Genomic DNA, 18,754 nt, shown 5'->3' on the forward strand with positions numbered 1-18,754 from the left:
CCCACAGTCCAACAGCCTTACAGGCATTGTAGGATGTGTGTATTCAGTTCTTTACTTTAACCCACAGATACATTTTAGTTCAGTTATACCATCCTCTATAACAATGAAATGAAAGCTGGTGTGAATATCAATATACAGACATTAATGAGTCCCCCCCCCCCCCCCCCCCCCCCCCCCCCTGCCCCCAACCCCTCCAATCCTGCTTTGCCCCATTCCTCCTCCTAAATTCCCCAACCACCAACAGCAATCCAGCCACACCACAAGAACAGATGCCATACTTCCCCCATAATTGTCCCCACCACAAGAAAAGATGTCACCCTTCCCCCTCCCGCCAGCTATCTAGCCCCACCCCAGCCAAATCCAACAAAAGTGGTCCCCCTTCCTCCCCATAATCCCTCCCCCCTCAGCCATCCAGCCCTACCCCCACCCCAATAATAGATGTCCCCTTCCTCCCCATAATCTTCCCAGCTATCTAGCCCCCCAGCCCATCCTATCACCCCCCTTTCCTCCCCTTACCCCCCCCCCCCCCCAATCCAGCCCTACCCCAACCCCAAGAAATGATGTCCCCTTCCTCCCCAATATGCTCCCCCCACCCCAAGACCAACCCTAAGAAAAAATGTTCCCCTTCCTCCCCAACCCCAGCCCCACCCCAAGAAAAGATATCCCCCTTCCTTTCCCATAATTCTCCCCCACCAACAGTCATACCCACTACCCCCAAAATATTTGTCAGTTCTTGACAGTTCTTCACTGCACTATCAATACACAATGTTATTGTTCAGTGTGATGCATCTGGTATTATGAAAAGCTGAAACACCTGTAAAATCATTGAGGTGACTGTCCTATGTATTTCATTTCCAGTGACCAGGTGAGAGGTCAGCCATGAAGGTCGAACTGGTGACGGGCAGCATCGCTGACCAGCAGGTGAGTGTCTACTGCTTCATGCCTACATGTGCAGGAATACACCACAGTTCAACATGACCATAGTGCTGGGATGGCCTCATGGTTCAATAGCCACATGCTTAAAATGTGTGAAGCTCATTTCTGGTGTCCCATGCCATGACACTAACTCACTGACACAATAACTCACTGACACAATATCTCACTGACACAATAACTCACTGACACAATAACTCACTGATTCACTAACTCACTAACTCATGGACTCACTAACTCACTGACTCACTAACGCATGGACTCACTAACTCACTGACTCACAAACTCACTAACTCACTGATTCACGAACTCATGGACTCACTAACTCACTGACTCACAAACTCACTGATTCACTAACTCATGGACTCACTAACTCACTAACTCATGGACTCACTAACTCACTGACTCAAACTCACTGACTCACTAACTCACTGATTCACTAACTCACTGACTCACTTACTCATGAACTCACTAACTCACTGACTCACTTACGCATGGACTCACCAACTCACTGACTCACAAACTCACTGACTCACTAACTTACTGATTCACGAACTCATGGACTCACTGACTCACAAACTCACTGATTCACTAACTCATGGACTCACTAACTCACTAACTCATGGTAAATTTTGAAATGTTGGAAAGACTGTTCATTTTAAAAGCTGTAAAATGGGGATAAATTGTCTACATCATTGTAACATGCATGTTAATACACTGTCTGCACAGAGCAGCCATATGCAGGGCATATTTATTTAACTGGATGATCGCAAACCTTGCGACCTGGATTTCTATTTACAATATGGTTTAAGCAACGGTCACATCCTACACAGGACTGTGACATATCGCAGAACACCAATGCTGTTGCGAATTGTGATTGCTCTTAGTTCTCTAATGTACACATAATGGACCCTGGCTCTGACTTGAATTAAACTTGCTAGACCTGCCACTTGAGTCTAGTTCATTCCTCTTTAAGACACAGTTGCTTCTGTCTTGAGAATACCTGTGAAGATCCAGGTTAGAATTGGTCTTCAGCAACCCATGCTTGTCGTAAAAGTGACTATGCTTGTCGTAAGAGGCGCTTAACAGGATCGGGTGGTCAGGTTCACTGAATTGGTTGATGCATGTTATTGTATCCCAATTTCGTAGAATGATGCTGATGATGTCAATCACTGGCATGTCTGGTCCAGACTTCATTATTTACAGTCACTGTCATATATATCATGGTATAACATTTATACTAAGTTATCCTATAATAATTAGATCTACATCAAGTGCTTTTATGAGTTATAATGGTGTAATATTTATACATCATTTCATATAATTATAGTTTAGCAAGTAATACTTATCATCAGGTAAAATGCATATATAAAATATCAGTAGTTTCAGTTATAGCTTTTTAGATAGATGCTAGCCTAAGGTATTGGGAGCGCATCTTCTAGACATACTATTCAATAAGACAAGAGTTACGTCTACATAGTTTAATAGATTTGAAGCTTTTAGATAAATGCTAGCCTAAGGTGTCAAGATCCCATCTCCCAGATAAAAGATATGTCTACATAGTCTTATAGATTACCTTAAACTATTTTAAAGTAAATCTGTCATCACCTATATTAGAATAACATTCAGCAATAACTTAAATTTAGACTCATTAAGGATTAGCCCCCATACAAGCTCGTCTATAGGGCATTAAGGATTAGCCCCAACACAAGCTCATCTGTAGTGTCACCATAATCTCTTTCAAAGCATCCAGTAAATATGTCAACAAGATTAGTGCCAGTCCAACAGGATTAACAGGATTAAGTATTCCCCTCTGTCTAGCCATTCATTTAGCATAGGTCACAACCCATCGTGTATCAACCAATCATATTCCATTTTATTGTTCTAATTTTTGTTAAATACATACAGTAACCTCTTGTTAGGACCGTGTGCGAAATACGCTCCAGTCGGAAAGCGCACGTAAAATCTCCTAATATAAGTAAGTAAGTAACTTGTTAGGACAGAGAAGGGGTTTGACTCTCTTACCAAGCAGACCTCTCTCCCACAGCCCAGAGGGTTGTACCGACTCTCTGTGGCACCCTCAGCTATTTTTCTAAGTATATTGTAATTTATTCTTGTAAATAAAATTGTGATTAGTCTCCTGTGACTCCGGCTCTTTGCTGACTAATTCCCAAAGAAAACCAGCACGCCATTTGGAAGGTATTGTTCACCCAGAACAGTTCCATGATATATAGCTGGAATACATCTTCCTGAGGCAAGGGAGTTAACTGATTATCTAAGTCCAGTTTCCACCCATGCCCAACTAGGTTTGAATTCCAGAATTACATTTAGGCTGGACTAAGGTATGGTTTTCAACCAATCTCATCAAAATCAGATCTTAGTTCTCGCTACCACTAAACAAAGATCTGAGGACATCCCATTACGGGTCACGTCAGACCGATCTTGCACAAACTTTGACCGACTAATGGAATGACCAATCAGAAGGCAGCTTTCTCATGCTTTACGGCACTAATTTCAAATTGGTGACTACGCTTCGAAACATATTTTGACAAATTCTCCATTACATATTCGAAACCTGAAAAAAAGAACATTCTGGAATGGCTAATAGATAGCATAGATTGTATGGTTCGGTCGTTAAACCCGTAACTATCGTTCGGAATACCCTGTGTTAAAGTTTTCGTGGTTGCATGATTAGAAATCACATTCCGACTGTCACTTTCATAATCTGGTAAGTGACGCTCTGGCTGGTCGGAAGAAAGGTCGTTCTGACGTGACCCCAATTGGGATGTCTTCAGATCTTTGTTTAGCGGTAGCAAACTAAGGTCTGATTTTAATGAGATTGGGATTTCAACGTGCAGATTTCAGTTGATTGTAGGATTTGCAAAGCATGTGTACAGTCAACTGGGCACTGACAGATATTTTGCCAATCTTTTCATGTCTTGATCAAGGTGCTCAATTATATGATGCACTTCGCACGGGACCAGTAAGACCAGTTTTAGTACAAAATAGACTTAATTATCGACAAGATTGTCTTCACTGGGTGCCGCCATTTTGTTTGAAGCACATACAAGTTATATGAGAGATGGAATCTGATTGGTCAGTAGGAGGGACATAGAAGGGATTTAATTTGTAATAGCCACTGGTGGCGCTATGATCGAGCCTTGAAATTCAAGCCTAGTTCGTCAAGGGTGGAAACTGGACTTTCATAGTCAGTTAACGCCCTAGCCTCAAGAAGATGACTGGAGTATTGCTGAGAACGAACGAACGAACAAACAAACAAACAAACAAACAAACAAACAAACAAACAAACAAACCCTTAAGACACGCTTGCATCTACCCAAAGTTAATGAATTGCCCAATTTATGATGTCCGCAGGTTGATGTCCTGGTGAACACCACAACGAAGGACTTGGACCTGTCGTCGGGGCCGGTGACGAAGGCGATCCTGAGTGGGGCCGGGCAGGGCATCCAGCAGCAGTGTCGGGATAACTGCCCCGGTGGGATAGACTTTGGGGAGATATGTGAGACAGATGGCGGAAGTCTCACCTGCAAGCAGATCTACCACTCCTCTCTGCCTGTCTGGAGTGATGATGCTGAACAGGTAATGCTGGGGCGTGGGGCTATGGAATCAGGGGTGTATGTGTAATTATAAACCTACTGGCTGTTTGTGTAACTCGACATGTACTTTTTGAAATTGTGGTAACATCTTGAAGGAGGTATAACAACGATTGTAACACCTCACAGGAGGGCTTACAATCATTGTAAACCCTTGATAGAACAAAAACTATGAACACCCTACAAGACGCACATGCAGATTTCGTGCCATTGTGAGACACACGTGGAGGTTTGGCACTGTTGCGAAACCCATGTGCTGAGGTCACCAGTTTCAATGAACCAAGTTCACGACTGCAGGCGATATTTCATCTCTGATACAGGTTATACATTTGAGTGTTTTTATTACAGTTATTTAATTAAAAACGTTGTCTATGCGATGAGTCGGTTTATAAGTTGGACAAACCATGTCTCCTCGAGATTACTAGATATTGTAAACCCTCACATTCGGGAATGTCCCTCAGGTTAAGGTTTACAATCTCTAGTAATCCCTCGGAGACATGGTTTCTCCTACACGTAAATCACTCCATGTTGGGTTGGGAGTACTGTATGTGTAAGTGGATCACTCCATGTTGGGTTGGGAGTACTGTGTGTGTAAGTGGATCACTCCATGTTGGGTTGGGAGTACTGTATGTGTAAGTGGATCACTCCATGTTGGGTTGGGAGTACTGTATGTGTAACTGGATCACTCCATGTTGGGTTGGGAGTACTGTATGTGTAAGTGGATCACTCCATGTTGGGTTGGGAGTACTGTATGTGTAAGTGGATCACTCCATGTTGGGTTGGGAGTACTGTGTGTGTAAGTGGATCACTCCATGTTGGGTTGGGAGTACTGTGTGTGTAAGTGGATCACTCCATGTTGGGTTGGGAGTACTGTATGTGTAAGTGGATCACTCCATGTTGGGTTGGGAGTACTGTGTGTAAGTGGATCACTCCATGTTGGGTTGGGAGTACTGTATGTGTAAGTGGATCACTCCATGTTGGGTTGGGAGTACTGTATGTGTAAGTGGATCACTCCATGTTGGGTTGGGAGTACTGTATGTGTAAGTAGATCACTCCATGTTGGGTTGGGAGTACTGTATGTGTAAGTGGATCACTCCATGTTGGGTTGGGAGTACTGTATGTGTAAGTGGATCACTCCATGTTGGGTTGGGAGTACTGTATGCGTAAGTGGATCACTCCATGTTGGGTTGGGAGTACTGTATGTGTAAGTGGATCACTCCATGTTGGGTTGGGAGTACTGTGTGGGGCTATGGAATCAGGGGTGTATGTGTAAGTGGATCACTCCATGTTGGGTTGGGAGTACTGTATGTGTAACTGGATCACTCCATGTTTGGTTGGGAGTACTGTATGTGTATGTGGATCACTCCATGTTGGGTTGGGAGTACTGTATGCGTAAGTGGATCACTCCATGTTGGGTTGGGAGTACTGTATGTGTAAGTGGATCACTCCATGTTGGGTTTGGAGTACTGTATGTGTAAGTAGATCACTCCATGTTGGGTTGGGAGTACTGTATGTGTAAGTGGATCACTCCATGTTGGGTTGGGAGTACTGTATGTGTAAGTGGATCACTCCATGTTGGGTTGGGAGTACTGTATGCGTAAGTGGATCACTCCATGTTGGGTTGGGAGTACTGTATGTGTAAGTGGATCACTCCATGTTGGGTTGGGAGTACTGTGTGGGGCTATGGAATCAGGGGTGTATGTGTAAGTGGATCACTCCATGTTGGGTTGGGAGTACTGTATGTGTAACTGGATCACTCCATGTTTGGTTGGGAGTACTGTATGTGTATGTGGATCACTCCATGTTGGGTTGGGAGTACTGTATGCGTAAGTGGATCACTCCATGTTGGGTTGGGAGTACTGTATGTGTAAGTGGATCACTCCATGTTGGGTTGGGAGTACTGTATGTGTAAGTGGATCACTCCATGTTGGGTTGGGAGTACTGTGTGGGGCTATGGAATCAGGGGTGTATGTGTAAGTGGATCACTCCATGTTGTGTTGGGAGTACTGTATGTGTAACTGGATCACTCCATGTTGGGTTGGGAGTACTGTATGTGTAAGTGGATCACTCCATGTTGGGTTGGGAGTACTGTATGTGTAAGTGGATCACTCCATGTTGGGTTGGGAGTACTGTGTGGGGCTATGGAATCAGGGGTGTATGTGTAAGTGGATCACTCCATGTTGTGTTGGGAGTACTGTATGTGTAACTGGATCACTCCATGTTGGGTTGGGAGTACTGTATGTGTAACTGGATCACTCCATGTTGGGTTGGGAGTACTGTATGTGTAAGTAGATCACTCCATGTTGGGTTGGGAGTACTGTATGTGTAAGTAGATCACTCCATGTTGGGTTGGGAGTACTGTATGTGTAAGTAGATCACTCCATGTTGGGTTGGGAGTACTGTGTGTGTAAGTGGATCACTCCATGTTGGGTTGGGAGTACTGTATGTGTAAGTAGATCACTCCATGTTGGGTTGGGAGTACTGTGTGTGTAAGTGGATCACTCCATGTTGGGTTGGGAGTACTGTATGTGTAAGTAGATCACTCCATGTTGGGTTGGGAGTACTGTATGTGTAAGTAGATCACTCCATGTTGGGTTGGGAGTACTGTATGTGTAAGTGGATCACTCCATGTTGGGTTTGGAGTACTGTATGTGTAAGTAGATCACTCCATGTTGGGTTGGGAGTACTGTGTGTGTAAGTGGATCACTCCATGTTGGGTTGGGATTACTGTGTGGAGCTATTGAATCAGGGGTGTATGTGTAAGTTGATCACTCCATGTTGGGTTGGGATTACTGTGTGGGGCTATGGAATCAGGGGTGTATGTGTAAGTAGATCACTCCATGTTGGGTTGGGATTACTGTGTGGGGATATTGACCTTTTTTACACTTTCGCCATCTTGGATCGAAAACGAGGCTTGGAGAGCATAGCTCCATGCAGTGTGAGTCGCATCAGCTGATAGGGAACAGACAGTATTTCACTGATGGACATTTCAAACAAACAAAAAATGGTATCCTCTGTATCTAATACAGAAGATATTTCACATTTAATCCTGAGGTCCAACTAAAATATGCCTGTAACACACTCGAATTAGCATTTTGCTGTCAAGATCCCGGAAGTGAATCGAAAGGTGCATTTCGAGATATGTATTTCAGAAATAGATTGTTTTATCATAACCTTGTCGGCATATAGGTACAATGTGACAGTACATTCAATGACAGAATTTTGTATCGTAAATGAACCGCATAACATGAAACAGGTCAGTGTACTTTTGCAAACTTATTAGTCAATGCGTGGCTTGGCGAACTCGAGCTCGTCGATCATGTTTATTTCACGTTTCATAGTGGTGTTTGCTGCATAACGCACTATCGTTTTGCCATGAGTCCAGTTGACAAAAAAACACTTTTTCTGCTATGATTTTCATCTAAACATATTACGATGTAAATGAAATCAGCGATAACTCTATTCAGTGTGTACAATGACAGATGAAACTTTACTTGTTCTTCAAACATCACTTATTTAACCGATTATTAACGATTGAGATTGCACCGTGCATGACAAAAGCAATAATGTGTGAAATGTTTAAATAAGTTAAAAGGAAACTTAAAATTGATAAATATAAATAATGCATGAAATTGAAGAAATATAAGAATTGATACAAACACCAACTTCTTGAACACCCTCACCTAATCCTGTATGATGATAGGTAATTGTATATCAAAAGGAAGATACTAATACATTTATCCTGAATAGTTTGAAAATGTCTTGATCAGATATGAGTACAGATAAAATAACATAAGATGAAAAGGAGTGAAATGAGTTATGATTGCAATACGCATGGGAATTAAAAATAATTCTGTTTATACTTTAAGTTTATAGTAATGTCAATATCAATTTATGAAATTTGAAATACAGACTGTTAAAGAGTTATCTGTTTCTGTAAATTATATACAGATCACATGTAGATTGAACACTTACTGGCCATTAATTAGTAGTGTTTTTGTTCATTTCATGACATGATTAATTTGGTACAGTAAAGTAAATATCATTTTGGTAGAAATATTGTTTACAAAATTGCAGATCAAACTGTATTTAACTTCAAATATTTACACACCCTTTATGTAATAATTCAGTTGAAATATTACACCTCATGCTATCTAATCTGTCAACATTGACAATCAAAATAACAACTGTTCACAATCACAACAGCACAAGTAGATCTAGAGGTCTAATATTTTATTGGAATGCATTTGAGTCCATTACAATTTACATCAAATACGCAACTGATGCAAAATTCTGATTTGTTACGATTGTAAATTCTCAGTAGGTTACAATTTGATACATTATATCAACATATCAATTAAGTTAGTTTCTGACATATATCTAGATATGGTCAAAATGTCAATATTTCGACTTCAAATACAACCCGTAAAGTTATTTAAACTAACAATAAATTGTTTGGCTTAATGGTGTGTAAACAATCAATTATTCTTTACAAGATTTCAGTAGCATTTGTATTAAGCCTGTTCAGCTACCATAAACTGCACTGGGAGTTACCAGGTGGTCATGGATATTTTAAATTGAAATCACAACAGAACGGCCAGACTCAAATTTATATCGGTAAGGAGACCAGATAACAGTAGAATAGTTTGTCAATGATAAGAATAAGAATAATGTTCAATACTTACGATAAATGTACCTGGATTGTTAAATTGTCACAGTTTGTCCCGAGTGCGTGCCTTGTTGACATCTCCATGTGTTTCATGTGCTATCCAGCCTTCACCTTCTGCTCTCCAAGCCTCGATCGCTTTCAAACCGGAAGTAGCGAACTGTGAAAAAGGTCAATAGGCTGGTGTTAAGACATAGAGAGGGTTTAGTGCTGGGGAATATGGACAGATGTTGAAGCTGGTGTGGGATAAGGTCTGGGTAGTATTGTTGGTGTTAAAGCTGGTGTGAGATAAATCCTTGGTAATATGGTTGGTGTTAAAGCTGGTGTGAGATAAGTGCTGGGTAGTATTGTTGGTGTTAAAGCTGGTGTGAGATAAGTGCTGTGTAGTATTGTTGGTGTTAAAGCTGGTGTGAGAATCCTTGGTAATATGGTTGGTGTTAAAGCTGGTGTGAGATAAATGCTTGGTAGTATTGTTGGTGTTAAAACTGGTGTGAGATAAGTGCTGGGTGGTATTGTTGGTGTTAAAGCTGGTGTGAGATAAGTGCTGGGTAGTATTGTTGGTGTTAAAGCTGGTGTGAGATAAATCCTTGGTAATATGGTTGGTGTTAAAGCTGGTGTGAGATAAGTGCTGTAGGAGAAAGTAATTTGCTAAATACAAACACAATAGGTGTTTACCAATCACAGTTATAATCTTAATATATATTTTTCTCTGAAGGTGCTGCAGAGTTTCCTAGAGACGTGCCTCAAGGAAGCGGACGACTGTGAATATAACAGTATAGCTTTCCCTGCCGTCGGCACCGGGGTGTTAAAGTATCCTCCAGAGACTGTCGCCAGGGTATTCTTAAGGACAATTGTTGACTTTGTCAGTGACACAATCAATATTAGCCTGACTGTAGTCAGAATTGTCATTTACCCCTCAGACAGTGCAGTCATACAGGTGAGCTTCAGCCACAACTTATCATAAAAGCTGATATATACTCATCAACAAAAGAAACGTGAATACCATACATGTTGGTTAATATATGTAAACTTAGTCATGTTCAAGAGATATTTGATTATTTCGATGCACAAATGCACAATCTGATATGTTGTGTGAACCGACGCTCATGAACGAATCACATGTGACGTTATAGATCCATGACACGAGATGCACCATTTGTCAAGATTAGCTTGTAAAGTTTGCAAATCACGTGCAGCATATCGTGATAAGAATAAAGATTCCATGGTTACACTTGACTGATAGTTAGTTTCGTCTTAGTGGTACACATTGGAAACATTTCTTCTTAACGTACATACTTCTCTGTATGTTTCTTTGGTTTGTGGTTGGCCCAGTCGTCTAAGGCGCCGCGATTCGCTGTGCAGAGTTGCGTCCCTTGGGCATGCCAGAAACCTATGATTGTGGGTTCGAATCCCGGTTTTCCCCGATTATGTTTCTAGGTTTGTCAGCACCAAACCCATGCTCGTGGGTTTCACCAAAGTGGTAAACGTCTGAGACCTGCATCACTTCGGGCTTTCCTCCCACATTAAGCTGACACGCCGCGATATAACTGGAATACTGTTAAAAGCGGCGTTAAACCCAACTCACTCACTCACTCACTTTGGTTTGTGTTTCTTTTGGTGGTGAGTATATTTTTTTTCCATGTTATTTTTGAATGGTAATGAAGTGCCTGGTAACTTTGTCCTTGTTTGATGTGGTGTACATGCGCCAGATACATAAGGAAGTGGTGTTGGAAACGCCAGACTCTTTCTGTCATGTTTCTTGTTCCTGTCTGTGTCACATCACATCAAGTTTCAGATCCATAAATAGATAAATAAGACAACAGGCAGTAGTCCAAACATTATAGTTGGTTCTTTCACCTCTGTTGGTCTTACGGAAGCTTGACATTTTCATTCTTTGTTAACAATGAAGGCATTCAAAGCTGTGAAGACAGACTTCGCTCAGGAACTTGACATCTCAAGTTCTCTAGACAAAGTACAATGTGTGCCTCGACTTAAACCTCAACCTCAAGGTCAACCTCAGGCATCTAATGTTGGTGAGTTTCTAGTCACATCTAAACCATCCTCTTCTGTTACATAAACTTATTTGTTAAGCACAGCATAGTCTGATTTAGGGGCATGGGTTGCCTATGATCGCTACCTTATCTTGTTAAACTGTTCTTTTATAACTGAATTAAATGGCGTTATGCCCAGTACTCGATTTGACTTTTGTGTGCCGTTTAAAATAACATTTTAACTGAAAGATCCTATAGCAAAAGGACTTCCCTCACACAGTCAGAAAAACATGTTTTCAAACTAAAAATTAATTTACAACAGTCATCTGATTCTATTGATATTATAAGTGAAACGATACATCAGTGCACCGCTGCATTGTGAGTTTTCATGTGACGATATGATTAGCGATATGTTTTTTTACTGTATTGATGCACTTGTTGAAATAAATTACTTACTATTCATTTAATGACCCCTTGCATTTTTGTCAGTCAGATACAGCAAAATTTGTTTTAATTAGCGTTTCAAGTTCACTACTCAAAAAATAGCCGCTACAAACATGTGTCTACAGCTGGCTTTTCCTTTTGAACATGCTCTGAAATATTCATTGTCAAGAAGCTTTCATGCGATTTGACGAAAAAAAGGGTATCAAGATATGTATGGTATCGGGACCTATGTATCATGATACGTATCATACCGTGACCTTGCTGTATCGTTTCACCCGTAATAAATATATTGAGGGCTTGGATGAGACCGTGATCTGTGCCAAACTCGTATTCAAAAATTAATGAGTGAGAGAAATTCTGTGAAATGGAGAGATGGAGAAAGTGAAATTAGGAGATGGAGAAATGGAGAGAGTGACATTTCGGAAATTAAGCTGTGTTGGTGAATGGGTACAGGGTATATACCATAATAGAATGAAGATGTGACAGATGGTGCCAACCCTTCTTGGTATACCGGATGCCGACCCCGGGCAGGGTGGGGAGGGTGTATTTTATGCAAATACGCAGTTTATCTGAAACTCTGAGAAGAGATTAACACCCTCATAATTCCATGGATAATCCAGGATGATCTTCCCAGGAAAATGTTCACTTGTTACTGGTGCTTTGTTACAGTGGTTGTCGCCTCTCTACTGACTGGAGACATAACAAAACAAACGGTAAGATAATCTTTTTCTCATATTATGAGATTGAAGTGTTTTTGTGACTCTAGCTCAACATCTTCCCGAGGCAAGAGACTTTAAAAGTCCAGTTTCCACCCTCGCCGAACTAGGATGGAATTCCTTGGCTCGATTGTAGCGCCACCAGTGGCTATTACCAGTTATGTCCCTTCTATGCCTCTCCTATGGACCAATCAGATTCCACCTCTCGTATCATTTGCATGGTCTTACATTACGAAATGCATCAAATCACGTGAGCACCTTGATTAAAAACATGAAAAGATTTGGAAAATATCTGTTGACAACGAGTTGGCGGTGCACTTGCTTTGCAAATCCTGCAAATGACCGAAATCTGCACGACAGTTTACGAACCAGATTTCAATTTCGTTGCACGATTTTGATTGGACTATGCATAGACTCATTAGTCCAGCCAAAATGTAACTCCATAATACCAGTCCAATCAAAATCGTGCAACGAAATCAAAATCCAGTTCGTAAACTGCCGTGCAGATTTCGGTTGACTTTTAAAGTCAGTTAACTCTCTTGCCTCGGGAAGATGGAGTGCTTATTACTTTGTTTTTATGTTAGCTACAGACAAAGGATTGTTTGTTTCAAAGTTGTACTGCATTGGACACATATTTTCCCAAATCGTAACAGATGTTATTTAACCGGAAGTGTTTATATTATTAATAAGCTATATTGTCTGGACAATCCTAGTAATTTTCATCCAACAGACATTTTTGGCTAATATATTCTTTAAATCTGGTATCTTTGTACAGGGAGAGGTAATATATTGAAATGAAATATATATGAATTATTAATTGTTAAAAACGGAAAAATGTTTATCATTTGATGAATGTTGGTGTTTAGACTGATGTGATCATTAACACAACCAACCCAGCTCTGAAACTGGCACATGGGGGGTTGTCGAAGATCCTGCTTGAGGCAGCTGGGGATGACCTTCAAGATGAATGTAACACAAAGTATCCCTCAGGGGTCAAGGTCGGTGAAGTGGCAGTGACAGGGGGAGGTAATTTGTCCTGCAAACAGGTGTACCATATCACCCTGACCGATTGCTGGCGCAGTGATCAGCCAGGTACTGAAAAGGTATGCTGTTGCTACAACTGTCTGAATGAATGGCGAATATAAATTTTGGAAGTCCTGTCAATAAAAATATATTTATTATCAGCTAACCATGCACTTTAATAATTTCGAGTAAGAGGTGACCAAATGGATCAGACGGTACCCCAGCAGCGTGAATCATTGCTCACCCCCCTGTGAAGATCCGGGATAGAATAGGTCTTCAGCAACCCATGCTTGCCGTAAAAGGCATTGTAAGAGGCGCCTAACGGGCCCGGATGGTCAGGCTTGCTGATTTGGTTGATGCATGTCATCCATCCCAATTGCGAGGATTGATGCTCATGATATCAATCACTGGAATGTCTGGTCCAGACTCAATTATTTACAGTTAGCTGGATAGATATCATATAGCTGGAATATTGCTGAGTGCGACGTTAAACAACAAACCAACCATCCAATCAATCATTGCTCACAATATCAATCACTGGATTGCCTGGTCTAGATTATTTGCAGTCATCTGTCATGTAGCTGGAACATTGATGCATGCCCCGTTAAGCAACAAACAAACAAAACAAATAGTGTAAAATGTTAATACATTTTCAAACTTTCAGAAATATTCTGCCATGTCATATTAAGTGCACACTACCTATGTCTATGTCCTTGTGATGTTGATGTTGCAGCTGCTGAAGGCCACGATGTTGAAGTGCCTGAAGACGGCAGACGATGCCGGATTGACCAGTCTCAGTTTCCCGGCCCTAGGCACTGGGAAGCTGAAGTACGACCCCTCGAGAGTGGCCCAGCTGATGTACGACGTCTGCCTCAGCTTCAGATCCAGGGGCCTCTCCAAGGTCATGTTGGTGGTGCATGCAGGCTCCCCTGACGTCAAGCAGGTAGCCACAGCAAGGTCATATGTGATGGACAAAGCAGTGTTAAACAATTCAGAATCAAGTATCATGTTCTTTGCATTTTAAGATGCGGCGATAATGGTGCATCCACACCAATTATCAATCAGAGAAATAGTTTCTTACAATGTATCTAGACCCGTGAAGATCTGGGGTAGAATAGGTCTTCAGCAACCCATGCTTGCCGTAAAAGGTGACTATGCTTGTTGTAAGAGGCGACTAACAGGATCGGGTGGTCAGGCTTGCTAACTTGGTTGATGCATGTCATCGTATCTCAATCGTGTAGATCGATGTAAATGATGTCAGTCACTGGATTGTCTGGTCAAGACATGATTATTTACAGAGCGCTGTCATACAGCTGGAATATTGCTGAGTGTGCCATGAAACAAATAAACAAACAAAAATCATATGGGCGCTTATATGCAGATTGGACTCGAAGTTGGCTAGGGTGCGATTATTGGAGCAGAGCAGAGCGGTTAATACGGCAAATATGGTAACTAAATTGTTGGGCAAAAGAAAGTACACACTTGAAAATTGGATTTGACCCAAAAATTACAAATGATATAAAATGTGACAAGCCTGAAAAGTGTTGCAAAAATACTGCATACTTAAGGTCCAAGACACGGCTGTGATGCCTATAACAAATACATCACCACCAAATAACCATTTTTTTGTTTGTTTTATTTTTAACCACCATGAAACATGGGTGTATATTGTCTTTTGCCCGCAGTTTATATTAGGTGAACTTCTAGAAAGTGTCAAATTTGCTCATTCAATTTTTCAATATGGCATCCATTGCGGCCATTTTGAAAATCCAAATTCAGGCATTCTGAACCTTCACTCAGCTGTATGTATTAATGTAAATACATGAATGTGAAATTCAGCCTGAAGGTTGGATGTAGTGTGAACTTATATCTGACATTATTATGCATGTTTGGACTTTGTAGCTTTCTTTGGAATTTGAACTTTGATAATTAACCCCTAAATTATAGTGGCACAAAAGGGATTTCTTTTGACCTGACATATTTCTATGAATGTCACACTTGTGGCTTGTCATGTAATAACAAGAAATATTTTCCAGGCATTTGATAATGAGTTGGCAAAAAGGAAGAAAGCCAAGTCAGCCGGATCCCCCAAATCGCACCCCTCGCTTGCCATGACAATAGGTAGGTGTGAGGGAAGTAGTATATATCTTGTTCTGTTGCCATGACAATAGGTAGGTGTGAGGGAAGTATTATATTTCTTGTTCTGTTGCTTTGACAATAGGTAGCTGCGAGGGAAGTAGTATATATCTGGCAGAGCTCCAGATAACTTTTTGAGCAATTGAGTTTTTTAATCTCGGGTTTCTATTTTAATTGGGTTATTACATTTATCATTGGGTAACCAATATTCTTTCACTCATCTATTCATCACTCTAATGGGGTTTTCCCAAAATTAGTGAACGTTTTAAGATTTAAAAAAGTGAAATATTGTTTTAGATGTATATAACTGTTCTAAATCTATAGGCCTGACTCGGAAAGTAAATTAGCTCGTAATTGTGTTTCAGAAATTAGCTCATTTGTATGCATGTGGAGAAAGCTTCACTGCATTTTTACGCGAGCTGTTTTTATACGTTTTAGTTTTTGATTTAATGTATACGTTCCTGTAAGCAAGTTAAGTGAAAGTAATTGGGTTTTGAATATTTTGAGGGTGTATTTTACGCAAATATGCTGCTTATCTGTGTCTCTGATCTTGTTCTGTCGCTATGACAACAGGTAGGTGAGGGAAGAATTATATTTCTTGTTCTGTTGCCATGACAATAGGTAGGTGTGAGACAAGTAGTATATATCTTGTTCTGTTGCCATGACAACAGGTAGTAGTACATATCCTCAAATTGGAGATAGATGTGATGGATCTTCATCTCAAGACAAGCCAATAGTTGGGTGTTGGGATGTATTTTTTTTATGACCAGGTGTTTTGGAAAAAAGTCTTTAGTATAAATTTAACATGCTGTTTATGAAATTCTACTAAGTATAAGGTTAAAATATGAAATTGAGACAATTAGGGTGTTTGTACTGGGGAGAGCCATAGACTGGTCAGACCAAAGGATATTGATGGGTTGGGGATAGAAATATTTGTTCATGTGTAGAAGGAAATTAGCAAGGAAATGGAAAAATGAAGAAATGGTCAAGCACGAAAATCAATCTCATTAAAATCAGATCTTAGTTCTCGCTTCCGTTAAACAAAGATCTGAGGACAACCCATTATGGGTCACGTCAGAATGACCTTTCATCCGACCAATCGTTGATAAAAGTGGCAAAATTCTCGGCAAGCCTTGGAATTTTTCCACTTTTATCAACTTGTGTTGATATATTTGATATCAAAAGACACTCAGGTGAGATTCTCTACATCAATGAGTGTTGATATATATGATATCAAAAGACACGAGGGTGAGATTTTATTTATCATCCAACATCATTCTTCCAACTTTTTCAATTTGTAGACAGTAATTAGCAGTGTTTTCAGTGTAAAAAGTACTGCTAACAGCTTCAGTAGCAGAGCCATTAGTGATGTCATTTGATTGTGACGTCATGGTAATCAGTGATGTCACAATCGTCTGCAAAGCATTGTGATGTAATTTCATTGCAGTGATATCTAAAGTGTAGATATCGCTTGATCTAATCCAAGCGATATCTCCTGTGGGAGCGAGTTTTGGATGATAAATTCTAATACGTGTATTTTCCAGGGCAAGTATCATCTGTGAAGATCACCCTTGTCAAGGGCAGCATTGTTGATCAGAAGGTAGGAAGTCTGGACTTATGTCTTTTTACACATAAAAGTGTGTAAAAATATGAACAAAACAGACTATTGTGAAAATGAGCATAACCAGGTGTTAGTAGATCACCTTGACGACAGGTGAAAACAGGTGCTTGAAACCCACGTGCATGTGATTTGTCAGTGGTTAGTGATTTGTGAGTGACATTGTGGGATAGTGAATCATCGTCAAAATATCAGAACGTAAAAGTAACATATTCTCTTCTCAAACAACAACTTACATGTCATTATTATTATGTACACAAACATAGCTGTTATTTTTATTGTTGTTTTGATAACTTTTTTCCAGGCTAATTTGCATAATGCCTATAGCCTGTTTCTGCCATGTCAATTTGGACTTAGTTTTTGAATGTTGAAAGTGCCTACAAATTACCTCCTGTAAAGTACATTTTGTATTGAGCACTGAGATAAAACTAGCAAATCCAGACTAGTACTTTTCCAGTTGTTTTGTTATTTCGTATTTACATCTACGTAATGCTTTGTGTCGATTATTAAATCCAGCAAAACATATTTTTTTTCATTTCCATGAGTACTTTAGTAGATGAGTTCAATAGCACATATTAGTGTGTCCTTATGTGTGGTACCCGATGACTGTGAAAATGGTAACAGCAAAATGTCAAGCCTGAGAATGGATGATTTGGTCACGCTTACCTGCTTGACATGTATATTTGTTTGTAATTAACTTCAATCAAACAGTTTTAGAGAATTCTAGTATCGACTTGTCACATCAACCTCTTCTTAACAGTCTTCTGTCCATGGGAGAGTAGTCAATTTTATTGTCATGACCTGCACGCTTACTTGGTGTCATCGTATCCCAATTGCGTGGATCCATGCGCATGATATCAATCACTGGTTTTCTGGTCCAGACTCGATTATTTACAGACCGCTGTCATAAAGCTGGAATATTGCTGAGTGCAGCGTTAAAAAACAAACAAACAAACAAACAAACAAACAAACAGTGGCCACCTGACCCGAGAACCTACCGGTACCATCCACGGATAACTAGTTATGGTGCATTTGTTCCCCATTTCAGGTAGACGTGGTTGTTAACTCATGCACCCCGAACTTGAACCTGTCTAGCGGCCCGTTGACGAGAGCAGTCCTGGCAGCCGCAGGGGAGACAATCCAGGGTGAGTGCAAGCAGACGTACCCCAATGGAATCAAGCCAGAAGAAGTCGCTGTGACGAGTGGAGGCAAGATGAGCTGCAAGCAGATCTTCCACATAACGCTGAATGATTGGAAACCTGATGATGCAGAGCTGGAGAAGGTAGGATGTTTGTGCACATGTATTTTTGAAAACTCCTCACAGCATTGCCTCTTTTCGTCCACATTGAAGGCATCGCAAAGACAACACTACCATGTGTGGAGCTTGGAATTCTCTTTTAACTCTATTTGTTTTGTGACAGATTGATATCTATTTTTAGCCAATACCTAAGTTGGGAGTGCCACTTCGATGAGAGCCCAGTACCTCATTACATTTTTGAGTAATATTTATCTATTTATTTATTTATTTATTTATTTATTTATTTATTTATTTATTTATTTATTTATTTATTTATTTATTTATTTATTTATTTATTTATTTATTTATTTATTTA

The 18,754-nt window shown here is 40.3% G+C and overlaps 1 protein-coding gene across 2 annotated transcripts in view; it reads left to right on the forward strand.

Annotated features, from left to right (window-relative positions):
- Positions 1–18,754, forward strand: part of LOC124136569 (protein mono-ADP-ribosyltransferase PARP14-like) — a 32,643-nt gene that overhangs the window by 631 nt on the left and 13,258 nt on the right. For both annotated transcript variants that reach the window (XM_046502522.2, XM_048393589.1), the window contains exons 2-11: positions 859–921; positions 4,309–4,533; positions 9,929–10,150; positions 11,123–11,246; positions 12,318–12,361; positions 13,231–13,467; positions 14,121–14,330; positions 15,424–15,508; positions 17,068–17,123; positions 18,190–18,423. In XM_046502522.2, the coding sequence (XP_046358478.2) occupies positions 880–921; positions 4,309–4,533; positions 9,929–10,150; positions 11,123–11,246; positions 12,318–12,361; positions 13,231–13,467; positions 14,121–14,330; positions 15,424–15,508; positions 17,068–17,123; positions 18,190–18,423 (1,479 nt within the window). In that variant the 5' untranslated portion in view covers positions 859–879. The remainder of the gene's footprint in view (positions 1–858; positions 922–4,308; positions 4,534–9,928; positions 10,151–11,122; positions 11,247–12,317; positions 12,362–13,230; positions 13,468–14,120; positions 14,331–15,423; positions 15,509–17,067; positions 17,124–18,189; positions 18,424–18,754) is intronic.

The sequence above is a fragment of the Haliotis rufescens genome, unplaced genomic scaffold (genome assembly GCF_023055435.1).
Source record: "Haliotis rufescens isolate VD_foot unplaced genomic scaffold, xgHalRufe1.0.p SCAF_12, whole genome shotgun sequence".
NCBI lineage: Eukaryota > Metazoa > Mollusca > Gastropoda > Lepetellida > Haliotidae > Haliotis > Haliotis rufescens.